At 35.0% G+C, this 25595-nt stretch overlaps 1 protein-coding gene across 1 annotated transcript in view; it reads left to right on the top strand.

Moving 5' to 3' along the window:
- shisa9.S (shisa family member 9 S homeolog) overlaps positions 1-24005 on the top strand; it is a 209403-nt gene extending 185398 nt beyond the window's left edge. The window contains exons 3-4 of the mRNA XM_018239095.2: positions 13335-13490; positions 22670-24005. Of these exons, the coding sequence (XP_018094584.1) occupies positions 13335-13490; positions 22670-23040 (527 nt within the window). The 3' untranslated portion in view covers positions 23041-24005. The remainder of the gene's footprint in view (positions 1-13334; positions 13491-22669) is intronic.
- The last annotated feature ends 1590 nt before the right edge of the window (positions 24006-25595 follow it).

The following is a 25595-nucleotide window of genomic DNA, read 5'->3' as shown; positions in this document are numbered from 1 at the left end:
CAATAACTGCATCGGCCAGCGAATTATGTTATCATATAAATAATTTGCCCAAGTCCTTCTAATGATCTAATCATTTAGCCTATATCCGAATGACCTTATGTGTGTTTTATCAAAGTTTGACCCTCCAGGTAATTGTTCTGACCTCTAAGTCAGCTATGAATTGCTTTTGCTTTTTCTTTTAATGTAAACTGGAGAAAAATGGTAAATTGTATCTATGATAAGCTATGATAAGCAATTCAAAAACATGAGCAAAAAAGGATATTTTTAACTGTATCAATTCCAGATAAAATATCATTCAGGAACTTCCACTGCACTTTATGGAAAGAAAAAAATGATTTGCACAATAATCATTTTAGCAATTTAAAGCGTGTTTGCTCTTGGCAGATAATCCATGCAGAAAAACACATTGCCAACTGCTGAAATTGACTTCAAGAAAAACAGAAATGTCCTTCAGAATTTTTTTCTGGCTGCATCACCCATCAGAAATGCTACCGAGGCATTCAATCATCACCAAATGTGCATGGCCTAGTTTTCCACCTCCTTTGTTTTATAAGGAATGAAAGAATATTAGTTTATTATGCTTGCATGTCTTCTAATAAGTAATTGCTATTCTCTCCGCAACAGAAATTGCACTTTTTGGCAACTTGCTAAGAAATCACAGCATGGAATAAAGTATGAGAATATATTAGCCACTCCTTCCCAGAAATAAAATTGTACTGCAATAAGTTACATTTTATACAACCTTTATGGGCTCGTAACAATAATGGAACTTGTACAGGTATGGGACCTGTTATCTTGAATGCTCAGGACCTGGATTTTTCCGGGTAAGTCATTTTTCCATAAGAAAAACCTGAAAGACACTGCTCCAGCTCACCGCTATTCCCCTGGCCAGGTGCTCAGTCCTCAGTGTCCCCGCTGTGACCATACTGTGTAACAAACTCCACTTAAGTGCCATCCATTTGTGGTTTGTTATATAATCTTTCCATAATTTGCATCCCCATACCTTAAGTCTACTAAAACAGGTTTCTGAATAATCATTCCAATATCTTTACATGTAAAAGACAAGCTAAATCTGTAGGTGGGCTACAAATGGTCTTTAGATACTTACAAAGACTTGGTTCATTATGAAAAACAAATGAGGGGGGGTTCTCATTTTTTGTCAAAAAATCAATGGGACTGTTCCCATTGACTTTTATGCAACCTCGACAGGTTTGAGATGTCGTATTTTTATATTTGGGCTTTTTAGCCCTCAGGGTTTAATAAATTCTGAAAAATGTGTGATTTTTTTAAAAGCCTATTATAACACAAAAAATCACTAATTTTTCGGATTTCTGGGATTTCGGGTATTCAGAGTTTAGTAAATAACCCCCTTAGTGTAAAGAAACATAGACAATCTAACTAATAAGTTGATATTTTTCTTATCTTTTATTCCATTAAAAGCATCAGAAGCTATACTTTTTATGCAATTTAGCCACAAAGTATTGTACATGGGGAGCACTATTCACTGAAATTCAAATTTGAGTAATTTTTGAGTTTTTTTCTACTTTGAATAAACGTATCATTTAAAAAAGAATTGTAACCTTATTTTAAAACAAAATCCAAAAATAAAAAATTCAAATGAATGAAATTGTGGTAAGAAAACGTGAGAGTCTCAAATTTGTTTTCTTACTCATAACTGAGTTTACAAGCTAAAATATTTTTTTCAAAAACTTGAATAAATAGTTTAAATTTAGAATAGCAGAGTTTCCAGTGACTTCTACATGACCAGGGAAAAAAAAAATCAGAAGTGCATGGAAAAAAATGATGGACCCCCACAGAATAATACCTAATCTAATTTGAATCTTCTAGTCTCTCCAAAGAAGGAAAACATGGTATGGCAACATATTGCATTCAGGGTCTAAAACTTCAAATCCTATTGATTTAGGTACATTAATATTATGTTATAAATGGACCATATATAAGCTCATAATGCAACTTTTGTGGATAGACAGATAAGGCAAGCATTAAAATCAGCAAATTGAAAATAATATGTATGAGTACATGAGTCATTTTGCAGAGTCAATATATTTTCAGTTGTATGGTGTAAAACTTTTTTGGTGTTTTGTTCTTCAGCATGTTTAACAGGAATTGTTAGGGGACTAGTCTGATTTGTTCCCTCTTAAAATTACACATTAAGAGCAAGCTCAGAAGCCGATGCACTCGCAATATTAACTGGTTTTAATAAAGTGGCTCCTTATAATGATACATTTCTCTAAGGTGTTGACGAATTGCCACTCTGCAATACTGAAAGTCACTGAAATACTTAGGAACAAATTTTACACATAATCAGTCTTCATGTCCTTGCATTAAGATATTAAGCATATTGCAAATCATTTTAAGGGAAATAAATGTCACTCCCCCCGGTGTTGGTTCCCTTTCCAGTCTTTAATTGTGATTGGATTAGAAATAATTGATAACTTATCATACAACTTTCGATACTTCTACTCAACTGAAAGCAACACCATACATAACTACTGTATATGATTTCTTTGTTGTTGTTTTATTAATGATGGAGGGGGGGAACTCCTGTGATAAAAATGTACACACAAAATGGTATCACTTAAACTTGTACAGTGGAAAAACACATTAATAATCAAAAATCAGATGCAAAGCAGAAAGGACAAAGTTAGATTATTTTTTCTTTGACATTTGTTGTCAGAGAAGATCAAAGGTTGTATTTTTTATAGACTTAAGCCATCAAAAGTTACATTTCCATATTCCATGACAGAATGCATAATTCTGAAAGCTTCGCATGGCTAATGATCCATGTCCATGTGCAAATCTATATATAACCTTTTACTGATTGTCAAACAATGTGACATTTCAGACAGAAAAATCAGATCTTCATCCCTGAGTTCATGATAGATGGGATGGAAAAACAGATCAGTAGATTGAATGGAAAACATCTATGGAATAGATTTGTCACTTTGGGGTCATGTTTTTTTTTTGTTTATCGCTCTCAATAATGATATTTTTTAATTACAATATCAGTAAGAAGAGGTAGAAGAGTTTTAGGAAGCCATTATAATTTTAAAAAAAAAAGAACTTTTGAGCATTTTCAGTTCCTTAACCTGCAAGACCTTGCAAAGATCAAGTCAAATCCAAATATATGGAAGAAGGAATATAAATTAAACATTTTATTGCTTATATAGCTGACATTGTTCTAATGAAATGGATGGCTGCTATCTTATATGTGGAACACAACAAAAATCTGCAGAAAGAATGGTGTCACATAAAATGGAAGAGATAACTCTCTCCAGAGCAACTTACCGTCACTTCTGTTCTAAGTCACACTTTAATTAAGTTGTCATTGCTTTCAGTCATACTGGTTAGTTCCATTCTGAATGACAGAGGTATCTCCTGATATGCTCCTATAAACATCATATACGACTAAGCTCTGACTGATGTTTACTTTCCAGCAGGGGAGGAGGGTGATATTTTTGTATGGAGAGGTAAGAAAGAATACAATTATGTGTATGCAGATTCCCCTATGAGCACCCCCATGACTTGGATTTGTTCTGTTCTTCAGCTAGACTTGGTTACTAGTAGCCTGGCCTTGAGGCAGAGCTACCTACTTGGTTGTCAGAGAAGTTCTTTGTTTTTCTGTGCTTTGCAGCTATATCTCTATGCTCTCCAGTGTCAGACTGGGACACCAGGGGCCCACCTAAAAACCTTAGACAAGGGGCCCACCAAATAACCATAGACCAGGGACCCACTCTCAGTACTATTATTATTCTTCTCCTCACTCAACCTCTATTCTCCTAGTCTCTTTTCTTTACATGCTATAATCTATTATTCCATCTATTTAGTCTCTTTGTTCTCAAAGAAATAGGAAACGGCCATGAAATAGGCCAAATCTTTAGCAGCACTAGGGCCCCCTGACATCCTGGTATCCCGGTGGGCCAGTCCGACACTGATGCTCTCCTACCAGTAACTCCCTTTTACAAGTCTATAAAAACTCTGTGATCTCTTTGTTCAGGTGTCTGTGAGTTCACAATCCATGGAGCTTGTCTTTTACCTCATGTGATCACCAGTTCCTGTATTTTACACCAGATGTTACCAATACAAGGCTTTCCTTTCCACTGTAGAATGTTTAATGGTATATTAATATTGTCACTGACATTATGATCCTGTGTCATCATCATCTCCATACAATTTCAGTGACATTACTGACACACTTTTTGTGTGCAACACACAAATATGAAACTTTGGATCATTTTCCTCAATAAAGTATAAAGTTGTGGGCTGATTTGTTTAATTTTGGCTTCTCATTATCGAGTTTTACGACTTGTGTGAAAAACAGATCACATTTTAGGTCATATTTATGCAGAAATATTAAAAATTCAGCTGACAAACTTTCTAGTACATCTGTATTTACTACAGTGATTAGATGCCTTTTAGCCCACGGCTGGAACTAGGGGTAGGCAGAATAGACACGTGCCTTGGGTGCAAAGCTGGGGGGGCGCCAGACACGTATCTTCTCTGTTGCCTACCCCATGTCCAGTCCCTTCTCTCCCCGACTGTCGCTGATATCACTTCATTTATTGTGCTTCTGCGCATGAACACACAAGCGCAAATCCACTCATACGCACGCTCCACTGGCCATTTTGCCTAGGGCGCCTGGCCAGCTTGGCCCGGCTTGTCCCGGCTCTGCTTTAGCCAGTTTCCAATAAATGTTTGTTATGCATACAATATCCACTGTGGTATTGCATGGACAGCTATTGGGAAATTAGCCTCAGAGCAAGTGGCTACAACTCAACAATTGACTAGAGTGTTTAATGGTATATTAATACTGTATATTGCAGCTGATGATCTTTTGTCACTGACATTATGACCCTGTGTCATAATCATCTCCGCGCAATTACAGTGACATTACGTCACTTTTTGCCAGACCTGCACTCACCAGACACAAGTAACAGTCTATCATTTTAATGATTATATTCCATTTACAAAAATATGCTTCCAGGACGGTGAAATCAGATATTTGCAACTATTTTTCTGAAGACAGTAAGTAATGCAAATGTGAGGGGAAAGTCGGCTGTGGATTTGAAAGACAGATTTTTCTTGTCTTGCGGTGGGCGCAGCCCAGGGGGCCCAGGAAATTGTGTCGTATGGGGCCCTGCGATTTCTGATGGCGGTCCTGACGACAAGTCATAGACCATATGCATAACAATCCTTAGTATACCCTTCATCAGTGTAGCAATGAAATATAGCAGTAGCGTGATTATAAATGACACCTGATTGCTTTCTTGCTTTCCGTTGTGTAACCGTATTTAGACAGATATTCTTTAGAATCATTTGCTTTTACAGAAAGATTGTTGCCTTATGGGGCCCTTGGAGTTCTTTTATTTTCTCATCTTTGACTTGAGTGGCGGGAAAGTAAAAAAGCATTTTACTGGTGTTCTACCCTAAGCTGTGGAAATGATTGCAAGTTACCTACGTATTTAGGGATATGAACTTAAACTTAAAAGAAAAGTTTTAAAAAATACACTGTACAGTGTGCCAGATGTTGGAAATGACGGGTCTGATCATTTTATAATATAGAGTGTCTCTGTGATTTAGATAATATCATGTGACTCACAGCACCACCTTTTCACCAGTTGTGCATAACACTGATATTTTAAATTCAACAAAAAATATTTTTTTTAGGCGTGGGAGAATAATCAGGGTGAATATTCACATAATATAACTGATAAGCTGATAACTTTACTTTAAATACAATTTGTCATAACTAAGCAACCTTTTGCCTGCAGATGTAGCTGCTCACCCACTTGGGGTGGTGAAGCTACGGACAAACCTCGATCCTTCATGTAGCGTATGTCAGAAGCCTGATTATGCTGATCTTCAGCTCTATGTAGGGTTTCAGTGTTGTATGAGGATGATTCTAAAAATATATTGTAACTGCTATGCATAACCATCTACATCTGTTGCTTATTAATCCCAGCTCTATTACAATGGTGATTATTTTTGAGCATTTTTGAGGTATTAGGTACAAGGATCTTCCACCCTAAGCACTCTGCAAGTTCACCTCTCAGAGTAACAAGGTGTCCCCCCATATTACATTTCTCCTGAACATATATTTAAGAAAACATTTTTCTTATGAATTACACATAGTTTTATTAACTCATTTACCAAAGGAGAAGGCAATGTTGAAATATGGGCAGCTTACAGATAAAACTAACAAATTGCTCAGTTTGCAATTGCATTTGTCAGACATGTTCATCGTCCTTCTTGGGGGGGAAAAGTCAAAAGTGTCCAATCATAACAGGCTATGTGCTGGCCCTTGCACTATAAAAACTGCACACTATGCTTTTCAATTTAAGGATTTATTATCTACAATATCTAGCACATACTGTAGCTCAGCAATTAGTGGTGCCATGATGCCCAAGTGAAGGACATTTGTTGATATGGAATGCCATGGGCTCCACATATATGCTCACTTTATATGGCTATGGAAGTTGTGCTTGATAGTGATGTTCGAATTAATTTCGGCAGGCCTGAATTTGCAGTGAATTTCCATGTTTCGCCGCCAGCAAATAAATTTGTGAAAGTGCAGCTAAAATCCGCGTCAGAATAGTCAAGCGCATAAAAATTGTTGAGCATCAAAATTATTCGGACGCCCATTGACTATAATGCATTTAAATAAAATAGGCGCGTTTAAAAAATTGTCACGGGCATCAAAATTGATGCCTGTCAAAATTATTTTGACGCCCATTGACTTCAATTTGTTTCGTGAATTTTTGCCCATTTCGCAGCATGAAATGGGACAAATTCGCCAATCACTAGTGCTTGCCGTTATGCAAATCACTATTGCTTTCATGTCTGCAGAAGTATAGAGTTGTACCTGGCAACATAAACCGAATGCTTTTTCCTTCTTTAATAGCATCGAGTGACAGTTTTAGTTGTGCTCATGATCTTGCATTAGGTGCAAGGTGCAGCACACTACAGAGCAACAAAACCTACTAAACAGCTACTTTAACATACATTATAATTATAATGCACCTTTCCAGATGACTCTAGATGACCCAGGGGTTTTTGGACCCTACCCCTGGCACTCCCATCATCATTATATGCCATTCCCTGGTGTTTCCAATTTCCCCCTTTGGGTAAGATGCCTGCATGTCTAGTGAGCAATCAGTAATATCTGAGTAGTAATATCTGAGTAAAATGCTTGCTTGCACAGTGAGCTTTCAGTTATATGAGTAAAAAGGCCACACCCACATTTGATCCCCTGGTAAGCAATTATAGAAGCTGGCATCTCCATCCCAATTCATGTTGAATCAGCTGGCACTCATGTTGTCATGAAAGTGCATACCCAAGTTTCCCTGCATGCATTCCCTTACTGGGCAGATGAAACCAGCACAAATCCTTGTACATCTGATATGTCACACATGTTTTGTAATTTCTACTTGTTTAGTAAAATGTAATGCAAAGTGCAAAAAAAATAAAGAGTCTACATTTTTTGCCCACGATGCACAAGCAGTCTATGAAGAAGCTCATAGATTTAAGCACGATAGTGAACAATCAAGCTGAAATTTCCTTTTAAGATTCAGAATGAGGGCAGGAAATAACCGGTGCAAACATAGGTGCACACCCTAAAGGAGATTGGAGATGCTTCCGGAGGGAAAGGGACCCAGAAGGGGTGCCCAGGTTCATATCCTGCACCCACTTAACAGTAGTTATGCCACTGAGTACAAATAAAGTGCATGGCATGAATTTATTCAATAAATGAGCCTTAAATTGTTAAAATATAGCAAATGCTTTTTAATAACAAAGAGACTGATTAAAAATCATATAAATATTTAGGGACTCATCTTACCCTGGGTTCAGAAAATGGTATCTTAATCTCTATATCAAACTTCTCATAGAAGCTTTATAAAAAAAAAATTGAAACTCTGTTTCAATAGTTTGGTAGTTCAGAAACATATGCACCCGATATCACTTTCGGCTCAAAATGAATCCTTTTATCTTTAAGCTTTCATATTTCCACAAGATACATTTCTAAGTAGAACATTCAGAAAACATTACTAAATCTCCAATCCAAAAACAGGTTTTTAAAACAGTCTGAGTGCACAAAGGGAAACTATATTATTACATATTATACTATATAAACTATATTATAATAATATACATATATTATTACTTTAAAGTAGTGGGTTTTTATTGCTGTTTAAAGCAAATGACATCAAATTGCAAGCACAAAATAAAATTTCTTTCTGGAATTAGGTCAGTAAAGTATTTTGCCATAATAAATATGGATATATGGGGAGGCCCATTTATCAAAACTTGAATTTCTAATTCATAGGAATTTTTTTTAATTCGAATATACTCACAATTCGACTGGGAGGTTATTTAAGAAGCGCGTGCATCTGCCCTGGGAAATTTGAAGAAATAAGAAGCCAGAAGAGGATCGATCCATGGTGCTCACTGGTATAACCCCAGGCAGGTGCAGTTTTCTGCTGATAGGAGCACCGGCTTGGGGTTTCAGGTAAGTATATACATTCACTTGGGGGTGCCTAACATTTGGCACCCCCAAGTTCTAAATGACTTTCCTTCTCCTTTAAGGAAAACCCATTTACTCCAAAGGGTGCTTATTTCTATGAGAACAATTCAAGTACTTTGAGAAGCCCATGGGGCAGATTTATCAAAGGTCGATAAAGGTCGAAAAAATTAAAATTTTGAGATATTTTTGTGTACTTAGACTAGGGAATAGTCCAAATTTGATTTGAATTTGAAAAAAATGTGAAAATTCGAACATCAAAATTTATCATGTACTGCCTCTTTAAAAATTAGACTATTCGCCATCTGATGTTTTAATCTATGGGGGACCTCCTAGAACTGATGTGGAGTCAATTGGAGGACTTTGAAAAATCAAAGTTTTTTTGGAAAAACTTTGATTCGAATTCGATTGAATGCACTATTACCTCGATTCGTACAATTCAAATTCGGACGAATACGGACCTATTAGATCGAAAACTGACCTATTCGGCCAAAAAAAAAAAACTTCGACTTAATTTCGCTTGGTCTTTTTTTAATTCGAATTTCGACATTTTTCTAATTCGAAATTCGACCCTTGATAAATATGCCCCTATGTGTACATTTTTTCGGGACTTTTTTCATATCTTAGTTGTGTTGTTGGGACGCAAACATGTTGCTTAAAAGAAAGATGTGAAATGTCCAATTGTTGAGCCAATACTTATCTCTCACAGGTCACATTATTATAATAGAGCATATCTACAATAGATTTGATATAATTCAGCATTTTTCAGTGTGTAAATCATATTTAGAATGGATCTAATCTATGTAGCTAAAACTGTCTGACTATTCATTTGCTTTTATTCTTTTCTAAAAGTACATTCTGTATGTGAGCTGAAAGAGTGATTTCTTTTATATTTGGCATGTATGTCCATTTATTGATATACACTGAATAACACATCCAAAGGCAACCCATTTAAAGCATTGTGCACTTTCGATACAATTATATATAATTATCCACCTCTATTATTTGCCTATTTTCTATCTTCTGCAAAAAGGCATTAGGTGGCATACAATTGGTAATTCAAAGCCACGAAATCTTCTCAATTCTTTGACTCACATGCATAATATATCTCTAGGGGGCAGATTTATCAAAGGTCAAGGTGAATTTTCGAATTCAAAAAATTCGAATTTCGAGCTATTTTTTGTGTACTTTGACTAGGGAATAGAAAAAATTCAATTAGAATTTAATTTTTTTTTATACATTTGAATATCGAAATTTATCATGCAGTCTCTTTAATAATTCAACTATGACCATTCACCATCTAAAACCTGCCGAATAGCTGTTTTAGCCTATGGGGGACCTCCTAGAACCTATTTAGAGTCAATTGGTGGACTTTGAAAAATCAAAGTTTTTTTTGGGAAAAACTTTGATTCTAATTTGATCAAATATGCTGTTATCTCGATCCGTACAATTCGAATTCAGCCAAACACGGACCTACTTGGTCAAAAAAAACGTTGACTTAATTCCGGTTGCTCTTTTCGAATTTAGAAGTTTTTCAAATTCGAAATTCGACCCTTGATAAACATATTTAATGTAAGCTTCAATAGAGTTATCCACTTAACGTCTTGGTCTGCCATCAGAATGTTATTGTAAATTCGATTGGAATGCCTGTTGTATTGCACAATAACAACTTATGGCACTAATTACTTTGGAAAATATAATTCTGAAAGATTCCCTTTTTCTCTGTAATGATTAAACAGTACCTTGTCCTTGATCCAAACTAAGATGTAATGAATCCTTATTGGAAGCAAAACAAATCTATGGGTTTATTTAATGTTTACATGATTTTCTATTACCTTTAATGTATGAAGATCCAAATTGCGAAAGATACGCAATCCGTAAAACCTCGGGTCCCAAGCATTCTGGATAATAGGTCCCATACCTGTGCTATACAGTAGCCGCTTACATTCTGGGTCAGGCTTGTCTGCTAGTCCAATGTCAGTTCAAATGGACTTTTTCAGTATTGACACACTGATGTTCCCACCACACAGGGTGCAGCCTCAGGAAAACTATTTTGCAAGGATCTGATGCTTTGCACAGGATCAAACTGGCCTGCTGGGATACCGTAAAATCCCCCCTGAATGGGACATTTGTACCCCAGTACACAGCCAAGAAAATAGGAAGATAGTAGACCCATACCCCCGTATGTAATAATAGGCACTGTTTGCCTACGACCAGGAGCTGTAATCCATAGCAACCAATACGATCTTTACTTTTAAACAGTTACAAATCGTAATTGCACATTGTGAACTTTTAGGACATGTTTTAAGGTGACGAACACTATTAGAGCAAATGTAACAACTTTGCATTATGAAGTTTAATTTCATAACGGCGCACTATCATAAACTATAAAATACACAATCACTATACTACTGTCGTGTGTGGGGCAAAGGGTTCACAAAATGATTGCAAAGGCAACATTTTTTCATTGCAAATATTTATTCCATTAGTGACCCACATTACATATTATTGCACATATTATTACATCACCCCTATAGTGTAAAATGATTTAAACATACTTTCAGACAAATGTAACAAATTACAGTATAGTGGTTAAAGAAAGGAAAATTAGAAATTATTTTAATTAGAGTTATATTCGCTTGAACTTCCGGGTTTCAGCATGGCAAAAATACATCCGCAAAACTCACTAAAAAATTCATCAAAAAAATTTGGCCGTGCATCGGAAAAGTCTATCGTGTCAAAACCGTTGCACGTCAACACTATTCGGACGCCCATTGACTTTAACGCCAGCTCTAAAATTGACGCGAATTAACATGGGTGTCAAAATATGAGTTTTGCTAATTTTTCCGCTGTTTCGCAGATTTCACAGGAAATTTACCCATCACTAGATAGGCGGTCCTCTAACAATGTAGGGGTGTGTAGCAGGGGAAAATGCATGTGATATGGCCCTCCTAATTTTTATTGGTAGCCACATATGTCTATAGACAGAAAAAAATGTCTATAGACTCTAATGTAGTTTTCTACAAAAATGACTCACAACAAAAAAAAATTGTTGATTGACAAATTTTCCCTGCAACAAAACCGGTTCGTGCATTTTTCGTCTATTCACAAATTTTACTGCAGATTCACTCCTCACTAGTAAGAGTTTCTATTAATACAGAGGGTCCATATTATCTCTTTGTAAAAATGATATGGAGTGGACGTATAATTAATGTAAACTTGGTTATTGCTGACTCCATTTGAATAGTGCCAAACAGCGCAATGATACTGGAAGAATTTTTGTATTTGCTTTTTTTTCAGATTGTGCTGCCTCACTTGTTTTTGTTACTCACTGCTCATCAAGACTTTTATAGTTTTATTTTGGACAAATGAGTTCATTGATTTGATTTTGTTGTGACAATATCATGTCTCCAACTTAAATTAGGTCTTTCACAGGGCATTCAGTTCACACTTTAATCCAACAAAATTTGATTCTAAGGGGAAAAAGTAATAACAGCTGCAAAGAGAAAAACCATTATCACAAATTAGAATACAAATTGTCATTTCACAATGTAATATTTTTCCTTAGACTGTTATTGTAAATTTTACTTGCATATTTTTCTAAAAGTGCTTGAAGGTGTAAACTTTTGGAGCAAACACAACTTTTTCAGTAAGAAGTTATATTCCATACACTAGGGCAAACTATAACATTCGCAATCTTTCTTCCACTGTCGGAACTGGTCACTAAACCGTTTCTGAGTTCACAAAATGAGATTTGCACAAAGGAACTTTTTTTGCACGAAGGCATAACATTTTACTTTACAAACACTTTTTCCATTACATTTCCCCATAAATAATCTTGCTAGTTTTAAACACATGTAACTAATTATTTTCATTACTTTGATTATCTGGAAATTTTGTATCTTGAAATAAGTCCTGTGCACATTTAAATACATAAAGGAATTCCTCATATATTTCAGCAACTTGCAGTATTGAATTATATTTGAAATTTAAAGATGAGTTAGAAAGTGAAATGCTGCACCTCCACATGGGCACGACAAAACTGAATGTTTCAAATTTCAGAATTCTATTTGTTTGACAGGATGGCTTTGTTTACAGGCAATAATAGGGAACTATTGCAAACACAAATTTTAAATAATAAATGAAATTCTGTACTATCTGTGGAATAAGAAAGTTAATCTTCAGTATACTCCAAGCAATCTATCTCTCTACATACAGGAGTCAGAGGGGGTCATTTATAAAGTTTGCGCAGCACATATTTTTCGCAAATGGTTGTATTGCGCATGTTTTTTCCTGAACGCAAATATATTGCATTGCTCTGGCCGTCTTTCCGTTTTTTGCGAATTCGCATTGTGAATAAATTTTCGCAAATGGCGCGCAAATGAGATGGTAGTTTGCGTGTGAGCACCCAATGTGCGAGGTTGTTGTGCGCAAAAATAGCATTGACAGTAACTTAAATTTGCAATTTGCACAGCTGTTTTGCAAATATTTTATCCGCCACCAAAGTTATGGCTCATAAATATGTGCAATTTGCGAATTGTGACCTATTTAAAAAGCTCCTATAAACATTTGCATTGTGAAAAAAAAATCAGAATTCTGTTTGCACCCTCTCTTTCAGCTTTATAAATATAACCATGCGTAGAGCAAATATATTCACTTTTCAAACCAATCTGCCGTGCGCGAAGTTTATAAATGACCCCCAGAGTTCCTTGTTTCCAAGTTTTTTTAAAACATTCTTTGCAAAATGAAATACAGTTTACACTATACATTATAATATAATTATTTTTTTCTGTAGATTCATCAAAGATCAATAATGTGGTCCCGACATCCCCACACCCACCACAGATGGCACATCCACATTCCTATCCAACAATGGGGCAAATTTCAAATCCATATGAGCAACAGCCCCCTGGAAAGGAACTTAATAAGTATGCATCTCTAAAGGCTGTTGGTAAGTATTATTTTGCATAATAAATGATCAGTTATTGATGAATGCTATTTAATGGTGCTTAGTACTTATATTTTCCAGATTTTTTTTTGCCATAGCTCCTTATAGCACATACTGTCCATACAAATGAGTGTTTATATATACCTTACCTAAGGGGGACATCATTGTATATTATGTAATAGTTGCATTAAAAAGTATAATTTTGAGAGGGCAAACCACTTGGACAGATACATTTTATGATTTATTCACCCAAGTCTGTCTGTACTTTATGTTATGTTATGAAAGTCTAATCTCAATATTCTATTGCAGTGGTGGGTGGGGCACAGAATGGCGTCCATTGAGTGTTAGATTTGGGGAGAATGCATTTATGCTCTTGTTGATAGTCAAGGAAAATTAGTATGAAGGTCAAATAGAGTGAGACTTGGGATTTAGCACTTACTTGTTTGTATTGTTGGAACTATATCTATATAGTCAATAGAGCAATTATTATTATTATTTATACATCTCCATAATTTCTCATGGTGCTTAAAGGACAAGACCAAACAGTTTCCAAATACAATTAAAGCATTCTGCCAAAATTGATGCACAGTTACAACTGGATATTGTTAGGAGACAATAGGGGGGGACCCTACTTGCAAGAGCTTATATTCTAAAATGGAGAGGAATGGAGATGAATGATGGGGGTAACAAGTGTGATTGCTCTAAGTAATGAGTAGAGAGGAGAAAAGGAGGTCATGTGAAAAAGTTCACTTTTTGCCAGCTGAATAGAATACCTGAATTAACCTTACCATGTTCCATTAGGACTTAGAATTTTGTAGAATAGTCTATTTTAGTCCATCCCTGAGAGTTCCTTCTTAAAGGGGCTCTATGGTGAAAAATTTAAATTCCCCTTTGGTTTTGGGGAGTGAATATAAGCATTTTTTCAATAGCAAATAATTTTTTTTTATTAGCAGTTTTTTAGGTGATCGCAGCACAATCATATCCCCGACATACCTGCTCCAGCTCTTCTTCTTGGCCTGCCTGCTTCTGTTAGTCTTGCCGACCTACCAATGAAAAACGGGTAGGCAGTGACGGTTTGCGCCTGCTTGATGTGCCTCACGGTCACTCCCACCATCACTGCCTACTCGTTTTTCATTGGTAGATGGGCGGGACTAGCAGAGGCAGGTGGGCCAAGAAGAAGAGATGGCCACGGGCCGTGAAGGTTTTTATAATTGCACTGCGATCACTTAAAAGACTGCTAATAAAAATAATTATTTGCTAATGAAAAAAGCTTATATTTACTCCCCAAAGAGGGATTTACATTTTTGACCAAAGATCCCCATTAATAGTCCTAATTCTAATAATACAACTAATGATGCATGGTTCACACATGATGAAATTCTAAAGAGACTAGAACATGTTAAGATAAACAAAGGTCCAGGGCCGGATGGTATTCATCCTTAGTGAGCTTAGCTCTGTGATTGCTGAACCTCTTTACTTAATTTTTCAGGATTCATTGAGGTCTGTCATGTTCCAAGAGACAGTAAATTGCTAATGTGGTGCTGCTATTCAAAAAGGGATCCTGTTCTCAGCCATAAAACTATAGGCCAGTTAGTCTAACTTCAGTGGTAGGAAAGCTTTTGGAAGGGTTAATGAAGGATAAGATACTGGACTTCATAGAAAATCATAATACTATGAGTTTGTGCCAGCATGGTTTTATGCGTTATAGATATTGCCACACTAATTGAATTTCTTTTTATGAGAAGGTGAGCAGGGACCTCAATTCTTGGATGGAAATGGATGTGACTTTGCTAAAGCAGAAGGTTATTGGTTAAATTACGGAATGTTGGCCTGGAACATAGTATTTGTACCTGGATAGAGAACTGGCTAAAAGATAGACTACAAAGAGTAGTGGTAAATGGAACATTTTCTAATTGGATCAGTGTTGTTAGTGGAGTACCGCAGGGCTCTGTACTAGGTCCCTTGCTTTTCAACTTGTTTATTAATGACCTGGAGGTGGACATTGAAAGTACTGTTTCTATTTTTGCTGATGATACAAATTTGTGCAGAACTATAGGTTCCATGCAGGATGCTGCCACTTTGCAGAGTGATTTGACTAAACTGGAAAACTGGGCAGCAAACTGGAAAATGAGGTTCATTGTTGATAAATGCAAGGTTATGCACTTTGGCAAAAATAATATAAGTGCAAGTTTTTTCTAATTAATATTTCAGACAGCTTCTGTAAAGACATTTCCATAATTAAAAGTGTATTTGCTCCAATATGCACAAAATCATCCTTTTGCCAAAGCATCCTATTATAGCTAAAATATTATTAATGCTCTTTTGATCATGCCTATGTACTTTGCTTCTGTAGTTTCTTGATGACTTTAGAAGCTGCAGGATTTCACGCTCTTAGATGATGAACCGAATGCACAGTTGTTCAGCAAAATCTACTATTCAGTTGTATATAATTATGTAGCTATTTATGAACTTGTTCAGTTATGTAAAAGACAAGGAGGAAATTGAGCTTGATATTTCACCTGAAGAAGTTTACTGAACATGGCTCAAATACATGGCTGTGTTTGACAACATTGCAACAGCAGAGTGAAGCGCACCTGCAGCATGCAATTTATATAATACTAATACTATACTATAATACTATTACCTTATTAGGTTAAGCAATATGGGTACAAAAAATTACATGCACTCACATATTTACTTGAATTACTTAGACATGGCTTTAAATATTTAGAAATTTGCCTTAGGTGTGCACCCACAACCCCCCCCCCCCTTTTATAATAAGCAATATGGGGAAATTAACAATATATCTATGACATCAATATAACGTTAGATTGTTATATTGTTTTGCTCCAATTTAAGGAAATGTTTGTTTTTCAACATGGGCATCTGTATAAACTATAACATAATTCACCATGCTTCATATATCTAAATAATATTCATACAAAACCAGCAAATTATTTTTATGTTTATTATTTTTATGTGTGATTGATCTTATTCATGTATCATAAGCACTGACAGTTGTCACTCAACAGGCCACAGTATATATATGTGTGCAAGAAAAATTAATTTTAGTCTTTCTAAAGGTATTTTATAAATGGCACTTGGAATTGCAGTTATAGTGTTTCAGTTATGTACAGATATGTTTAAGCTTTGGACAGTATTCCAGGTTTCTTTGTACCATCATCAATAAACACTGTGTTTAATAGGTATTACATGAAGCCAATTAATTCAAATTATGGGCATTACCTTTTGTAGTACCATATTAAAAAGAAACTATCATTATTGTTTTCTATCTTGTAATGAGAACACAATATTCTCTGGTTGAACATAGGTCAACATCAAGAAGTTTCTGGCCATCTCAAACATTATATAAAGTATGATAAGTTATTTTAAAATGCAGAATATATATATATATATATATATATATATATATATATATATATATATCTATATATATATATATATATATATATATATATATATATATATATATATATATATATATAATTCGGCAAGCGTGATAGCAATCCCAGAAATGATCAAAAGGACAAAGGTTATGGTGCAAATAAAAAATTGTTGGGGAGGTTTACTTGGTCCAACATTTCAGTTCCATATTGGAACTTTCGTCAGGGAATCTATGTATATATAGTCATTTATATATCCATATATATAATATATGAATTAGCATAAATGTAAACAGTTTTAGTTTTAGTCCTACTGGCTGTTAAAATAAATCTGTATTTAAGTCATATATTGGCTTCTATTGTTTCATATATTCTCTCCTCAGTTTTTATTAAGTAACACAATGTATTTTCTGCTGCTTTTTGTTTAAGGCAACCCTAAAGGTAAGTTTATTTAATTAGGAGAAATATGCACTTTTCAATACCAAATATACAGTAGCTTATCAAAACATTCATTTATAATGTGGGAGGTTTATGCTGGATTACACTTCTGCCTGTTATTGATAATAGCATATACAGTTTAAGCAGACTCTACATGTGCCCAGAGTGTTCTGATAAGATAAGATAAAGGTGAAAATATATGAATGTTTACGAATGCAGAAATTGCTAGAGTATGCCTTTTTTGATGACTTGTATTGGTTAGTGTGGTGAAAGGAGTAATAATGATTAATTTAATTTTTAAATATATCTTAGCATAATAAGTGTAGAGTAACAATTCAGAGGGAAAGTATGGTTTGGATAGCTGACCCAGTGAGTAAAATATTCTACCTAGGTTTTAGCACATGAAGCTACGTGTGAGTGACTGGACATTAAAGTCTACAAAACACGAGTCAATATCATAGACTCCAGGACAATGGCGTTGGTCTTCCATCGTGGAGTGCCACTTTACCACCGATATATGCACCAATTATAGAATTCAGTAACATGATGATTGGCGCCTATATCAGAGGTAAGGTGGCAGTCCTGACATCAATCAGCTGTGCAACAAAAAAGTAATGCTTCAAACTTCAGATAACACAGGTATGTAAATAACTGCCTGCTCCCCATGTGGGCTTGTAATTTAAAATAAAGAAAGTAACTCACCTGTAAAAGTAGTGGATCCTAATAAAGATCTATTTCCTTTCAAGGCTAAGTACAGTACTCAGGATTTAAAGAATTTGTGTGAGTAGTATAAATGCAAAGTTTATGTTTCAGTCTCACACGGAGACCTTCATGGAGCTGAAGGCCTTTGTTGGAGGCTGAAACATTAAGTAAGAAGCCTTTTAATTTTAGCAGATCCATTTGTTAAAGGAACAGTTGATAAACTGATAAACTTATAAACTTGCCTATTTCATTGCACCCCGGACCACATCACTTTCTTAGTATCATTGTCTTCCTTAGCATCAGAGGCTGATTCATCTTTGGTAATGGTGTGAGCAAGATCTGCATAAAGCAGAGTCATGATTGTTGCTTCTTCTGCCTCTCGGAAAAGAGTTTTTTGTAAAAACAATGTGTTCCAGGTGACTACAAGGGAGCCATGTTTGGGCTAAGTCAATGAACACTTATCAATTTCAGGGTGGCCTGGGGAGTATGGGGCTGTGGGTTCCTTGAGTGTGGAGACTGTGCATGCTATAATGTGAAAGTTTGCTGTACCTGGCCTTGACTGGGCGAACTGGGAAGGCTGTATCACTTTTTAGACATTCATAAACTATATTTAATTTTTAAATGAATATTTGATATAGGTTGATCAATTTGGAACTGATAATCTTAGTTGTATTTATTTGTGTATGCATTTATGAGTTTATAGACAAAAATAAAATTCAGTTTCAAAAGACCAAATAGATTTTGTTTAACTTTGAAATGTGACATTATGCAAGCCATTTTCATCCATTTCCATGCTCCAGTAAAAACTTCAAAATTCGAATGCAAAAAGACCAAGTGATATTTATTTAAAAACATTCAAGTTGTTTTTTGGCCCGAAGAGGTACATTTTCAATTGAATAGGTTTGTTTTAGATTCCATTCAAATCGTATGATTCAAAAAAAAAAAAAAGTCCACAGAGGTCCCCCTAATGCTAAAACAGCAATATGGCAGATTTTAGATGGCGAATGGTTGAAATTGAATTTTTAAAGAGACAGTATATGATAAATGTCAAAATTTGAATTTTCTAATGTTTTTCAAATTCAAATTACATTTGGACTATTCCCTAGTCAAAGTACACAAAAATTAGCTCGAAATTCGAATTTTTTTAATTAGAATTTTCACTTCGACCTTTGATAAATTTGCCCCTTCAAGTTGGAGTGATGTCAAAAACCCTTCCTCCCAAACAGCAACTATCATGCAAACAGAGACACATCTGGTCAGCCTTTGGGAGCATAACAATGCATAGGTAACAAAATAACAGCTCTCCCTAGCACCTCTTCTGAAGGATTCAGCTGCCTGAACTAATAGTACCACCATGTTTCTATGCTGCTACTACTCAGGGCCGGATTTACTATCCACTTGCCTCCCACCGTCTCCTCCCCATCCATCCCCTTCCCATCTCCTTCTCCTCTACCATGCCTTTACCCATCTCCCCTTCCCCTCTACAATATGTCCCCCTACCCATCCACATGCACGAATAGAACTGCATCATACAGTAAAAGGCAGATGGTACTGACACCCAAAATATATTTAATAAAAGTGAGGGGCAGTGGGAACTTTAGCCCCAGATATATTATATACAATGAGAGGGAACAGATCCTGAAACAACACAATCCCCTACCCTTCCGAGGGTGCAAGGGTGACAAAATGTATTGGTGCCATTGCCCAAGTTCCAAACTTGTACCAGTAACACAAATACAGTTTGGTACATTTTACAATTCACTCGATTTAGGCACAGGGAAAGTGATACATCGGAGCTACTACCCACAATGCTTTATCTTAACAGGCTGTGCAAAATATATCTTGTTTAAACATGTTAATAATTGTAACACTATTTATGTAAAATCTTTTTTTTAGTAACTGCTATTTGTCTCTTTATTCAGAATAATAAGTTTCCTTTTCTTGGCAACCGCTGTCGGCTATTAATCGTAGTTGGAAATCTTTTCTATGTTTACAATGTATGTTTGTGTTCCTCTCTCCCTCCCCCCCTCACAAGTAATATGAAAAGGATACATCATGTAAAATAGACTATTATTTATAACAGATTTAAGCTGCAACTCGTTAAGAGGGGACAAAGAAATTCAGCCAACGGTAAAAGAGATGCAAAGGTCAAGTGGCTGATACTTTCACCTAATTGTTATTCAGAAAAATATTATGCAGAGAGATGAGTTCTGATGGAATAGTGTTGCATGCAAGAATTGAATGCTTACCAGTGGATAAATAAATAAATGGCATGTGTGATGTATATTATTAACATTATCAAGAAAACATGTCAGGCACCAGTAGTGTAGGTGGTAATTAAACAGTATAAAATGCATTCAAATTAATATAAAATGTACTTGCAAAAGTGGTAGTATAAAACAAATATCAGGCAAATCATACATATCACCGGGGTCAGCTTGGTCTGACTTGCTCACCGAGTACCAGTGTGGATCATAAATTGTTTAAGTGTCCATACTGTCCATTAATATGGTATGTATAGTAGTATGGGATGTCCCTTTACGAAACAATGTTTGTCTGATAATGTTGGTCTACTGATACATAGTTATACATTAGTAATATATTATTTAAATGTTTTAAATTACGTTATCCCGTTAAACCTGTGCCAAAAAGGTGAGATTAGGAGACAACCTCCCCTGATGATGGATCATATGATCCAAAAAAGCATAGGGAGCTGTCGGACCATTTGGGAAATCAGCTGCCTCCTCCTTAGACATAATTTCCACCACCTTTGAGCATTCAGGTGCGTCAACAGTGTTTGTCAGATCAAGAGCTCCAGGGTCAACCAAGTGCAGCGATGTATGGTCTCAAACAAATGTAGACATATTGGTGGAACAAGGCGGGAGTAAGAAGCACCTCATCTGGGCACTTAAAACTATTTACAATCTGCATCTATGGTTGCCTGCACAATTTAGAGTGAGATGACCTTGGAGAACAGCAAAGAGTGTGATTTTCCTGATTTATGTTTATACTACCACTTTTGTGATTACATTTTACACAAATAAATGTTATGCTTTTTTTATTGCAATCTGCACTATTGGCTATTATATTGTTACTGTAGTTCAGTATCTGGGGATCCTTATACCCAAAAAAAGGCTTGAGCTGCCTGATGAACAACATGGGGCCATGCATAGTCTGCCCATACACTTACTGTGTAAGTGGAAATAGCAACTGGATATTTTTATATGTTAAAGTATAACTAAAAAATGTTGTACATTATGTTTTGGGTGTTTGTACCTCAAAATATACAGTACATTTAGAATATAAATGTCACAGTATAAGGCTGATTAGTAATACGTAATTACTATATTACAGACCAACATCATTTTCTTCTTGATAATTTGAGACGACCTCTAAGCTAAGCTTCTCAACAGCTGCTCAGAGCCCACTGAGCATGTGAGTGTCACAGACACTTTCCAAGATGGTGACCCCCTGTGACAAGTTTGAAGACCTGGATCATTGCTGCTATTGACAAGCTGAAACTTTAGGCTGGTTCATTTTTAGGGCTTAGTTCTCCTTTAATAACATATTTATTCAATATGTGAAGAAAAAGGGTTGGTTATTTTCATATAATAAGACAAAGTAAATATTATTTGAAAAATTGCTACTTTATTCTAATATGCTTTTTGATTTCAATTGTTTTTTCTTTGGGTGCTATGGGAGAAGGTTATCTATTACAATACTGACTCACTGTATTCCTTTCCTGTCTTATAACTAACTTATTCCTGTATCTATATATATATATATATATATATATATATATATATATATATATATATATATATATATATATATATATATATATATATATATACAGTATATTTATATATATACACACATAAATATATATATCACAAGCAAGCTGGAGCACTCACATGCAAAGTAGGCAACTGCCTGGGTGCTGTTACATAATAGTATAAACAGCAACCAAAAAACCGCACTCACAGGACTTGATTTGTGCAAACAAGAAGTGGTTTTTTATTCCGACGTTTCGGCTCTAACACTCGAACATAAATATATATATATAGATATATATAAAACCTACAAACAAAACAATAAATTTGCTTCACAGGTATACCTCTTTAGACATTGAGTTAGAATGAGGTCTGATATGCAGACTTGAATAGTAGTTGGTTGTGTACTCCATAGCAGGAAATTCTTATGTCAAAAATATCCATTGTTGCCTCCGCAAGTCACACATCCCCCCATCAATCCTATTTCCTTGACTATCTTTTCTCATCCATCAATCCATACTTATGGAACTTCACTAGGTAGTTACTGATGAGGAATCATGGTGTGGATACAAAATATTAAAGTTTGCTTTGGAACACAGCACATTTGTTCATCTTGTTCATATACTGTCCGTTATTATAAACACACCTTATGGTTTAAGTACTCAAAATGTTTTCACCCAAATAACAGCAAATAAGATTTTCTTTCAATTTGTTTAGAAGTCATACATTCTGAAGGAAACAAAAATTTAGATTAATTTAGAGATTGTGTTCCTATTAATACAACCAAAATGTCTTTATGTTATTTATACTATAAAATAAAGCAACACAGTATTCTATTAATTCTATGTATTTATAATTTCAACAGCTGAAAAGGGCAATGAAGACTTCTATTCCAAAAGACGGCATCTTGCAGAGTTAGCTGCAAAAGGAAGCCTTCCCTTACATCCGGTAAGAGTGGATCAGGAAAGATCATACAGTCCAGAAGGTGGCACCTTGAAAGTAAATGGACAAAAAGCCAAAGCCAATAAAATACACACGCATCCAATGGTCTCAACATATAATCCCAACTACAAAACCTGGGACCACAGTGAGCACTCACTTCGGAGGCAAGCCTATGCAACTAAGAAGCACTGCCCAATAGAGTCTGCGAATGAATCACTGCAAACTCAGAATCAGCATTTCATGCCTTCCCAGCCATACTTTGTTACAAACAGCAAAACAGAGGTGACAGTGTGACATTTACCAAATCCATTATAACTAGATGATTATACTGGCATATAGAAATGTAACGTAAGTGAAGTTCTGATGCGCATCGGTTGAAAGGAGTGGGTGGGGACTGCGACGATCAGCAATACAATGATGAAATGGAATTAGGAACTCCAGGTGTCATTTCCAGCGAAAAATCGGAAAACTAAATTGCCTAACCTTTTTTTTTAATATATTTTCAACTTCAGAAAAAGAAATAGCACAAGCAACACAGCCTTCATCTCCATGAAAATCACATGTTCTTAACTGGGATGAGAGAGGACAGGTTATGATATAATGTTATGAGCCAATATTTTTCTAAGGAAAAAAAAAAGCTTTCTTTGTGGAAACCCGTTAAACATAATAACAAAAAAATGGCCTTTCCATTCTTAACAAGCAGAGAAAAAATGTAAAAAAAAAACCAAAACATTTTCAAGGACTTAAAAAAAGACTGTTACATCCAAAAAGGGAATGTGGGCTTCTTAATTGGTGGAAGTTTCCAAGCTATTCGAAAAAAAAATCAAAAAATGACTTTTTAAGGAAGTAAAAAAAAAGAAAAAAGGATTTTTTAATTTGAGGAAAAGGTTTAGAAGATAGAAAATACACGTTCTTCCTTTTCTGGCGTTCCACTATTCTAGCAGACAGGAAAACATTCTGGACTGTCTGTTACACTTTTAATTCAGTCATTTGTTTGCCAATTTCAACTTGCTTATGACTGGAAATATACAATGTGGGCGGTGCCTTTAATGTATTTATATCGTTCAATGAAAAGTCTTGTTTTATAAAGTGAACTTTTGACCATTTATTAGATTTCCTGACATTTAGCAGAGTGTTAGTCTTTTCTTTTCTAACATTGCTGAAAGTTGTTAAAGCATTTTGCTCTTGTTTGACATCTTCGCTAATTATCATTGCAATGTTTGTTCTAGTTAACGTTAAAAAAAAAGAAGAAAGAAAAAGGAAAGTCTGCCTAAATGCCTTTCATTTAGTTTGAAAACAAGTTTGAGGTATATTTTTAATGTATTACTTCAATTTTACATGGAGGCAAATCATTTTGTAATTTGTTTTGTCAATTTGATGTTCAGCAATAAGTGAACAAAAATTTCAATCTTGGAATGCTAAAATAATGACATAAATGGATATATACATATATCTATATATTTGTGTGTATATATATATATATATATATACACAATATATATATAAATATATAAATTATGTGTGTGTCATAGATACCTTTCTTGATATATATTAACAAACTCGGTGAGAGTTTTAAGGAGGAAAATGGGGTCCAAGGTTCCTTTCAAACATAATATTGAACATGCATACCAATCCTTTAGCTATATTGTTTAACTACATATCTTTATTTAAAAACAAAGCTGCTTTTGTTAATATTTTTTATTATTCATTTATCAAAAGGCCACTTTAACATCTTGTCAATAAAATGCAATGAAGTATAGATTGTTTAGAAATTTCAAGTGATGATAAATTTTAGTAGTCATTACTTTAGTCTATTAAATCCTTAAAACTCAACCGGTAATCATAGCTTTTCTTAATTTTTTACAATTAAACATGTTTCAAAAAGGAAAATAATGATAGGGCTGAGCACTACAAATGCCATTTCAAAAATATATTGACAGTGCCGGGAGCTACCCCTCTACCCCAACTAAAATGTGATTATTTGTGGTTGCTGGTTTATGATTTCAGAGCATGATTTATAGACTGAGACCTAAAAGATACATATCAGCTGAATGAGTTAACTAGCTTAAACACAGTTAGGTCAGTCAAACGAGTTTCTCATCTATGAAAAGTTACATAAGATGCAGCACTTATACAGCAGTAAAGACTATGCAGTACAATTTATTACACTGATGAAAGTAAAGTCTTATTTTCCCAAATTCTTTAGTGAACTAGCAATGATAGTCAAAACACTAGTGTAGCATGATATATATATGCAGAGAAAGGCTGGTGTACCAGCTGAAACGTCAGTCGTGCCTAATAAAATCTGATTCCTCTTCATAAGACCTGCGAGTGCGGCCTCATCTCGGCAACTTTATATATCTTTACCATGGACAGCACCCAGGCAACCGTGACCACCATATCGTGAGTGCCAATATCTATCTTCATTCTATATATATAAATATATATATATATATATATATATATATATATATATATATATATGTATATATATATAGTCCTCCAAGAAGCCAGCACTCTCGAAAAATGGCTTCAAACGCCTGGGTGCAGCATCAACAGTTCCGATCTCCACATGCACAAATAAGATCCGCACTCACAGGACTTATGAAAATTATAGAAAATTTATTGCAAGAGTCTAACGTTTCGACCTCATCCGAGGTCTTTTTGAAAAAGACCTCGGATGAGGTCGAAACGTTAGACTCTTGCAATAAATTTTCTATAATTTTCATAAGTCCTGTGAGTGCGGATCTTATTTGTGCATGTATATATGTGTATATATATATATATATATTTATATATATATATATATATATATATATATATATACACACAATATATACAAATTCGAA

This window comes from Xenopus laevis, chromosome 9_10S (genome assembly GCF_017654675.1).
Source record: "Xenopus laevis strain J_2021 chromosome 9_10S, Xenopus_laevis_v10.1, whole genome shotgun sequence".
NCBI classification, from domain to species: domain Eukaryota; kingdom Metazoa; phylum Chordata; class Amphibia; order Anura; family Pipidae; genus Xenopus; species Xenopus laevis.
Note: the sequence above shows the minus strand (reverse complement) of the source record. Positions and strands in the feature narration are given on the sequence as shown.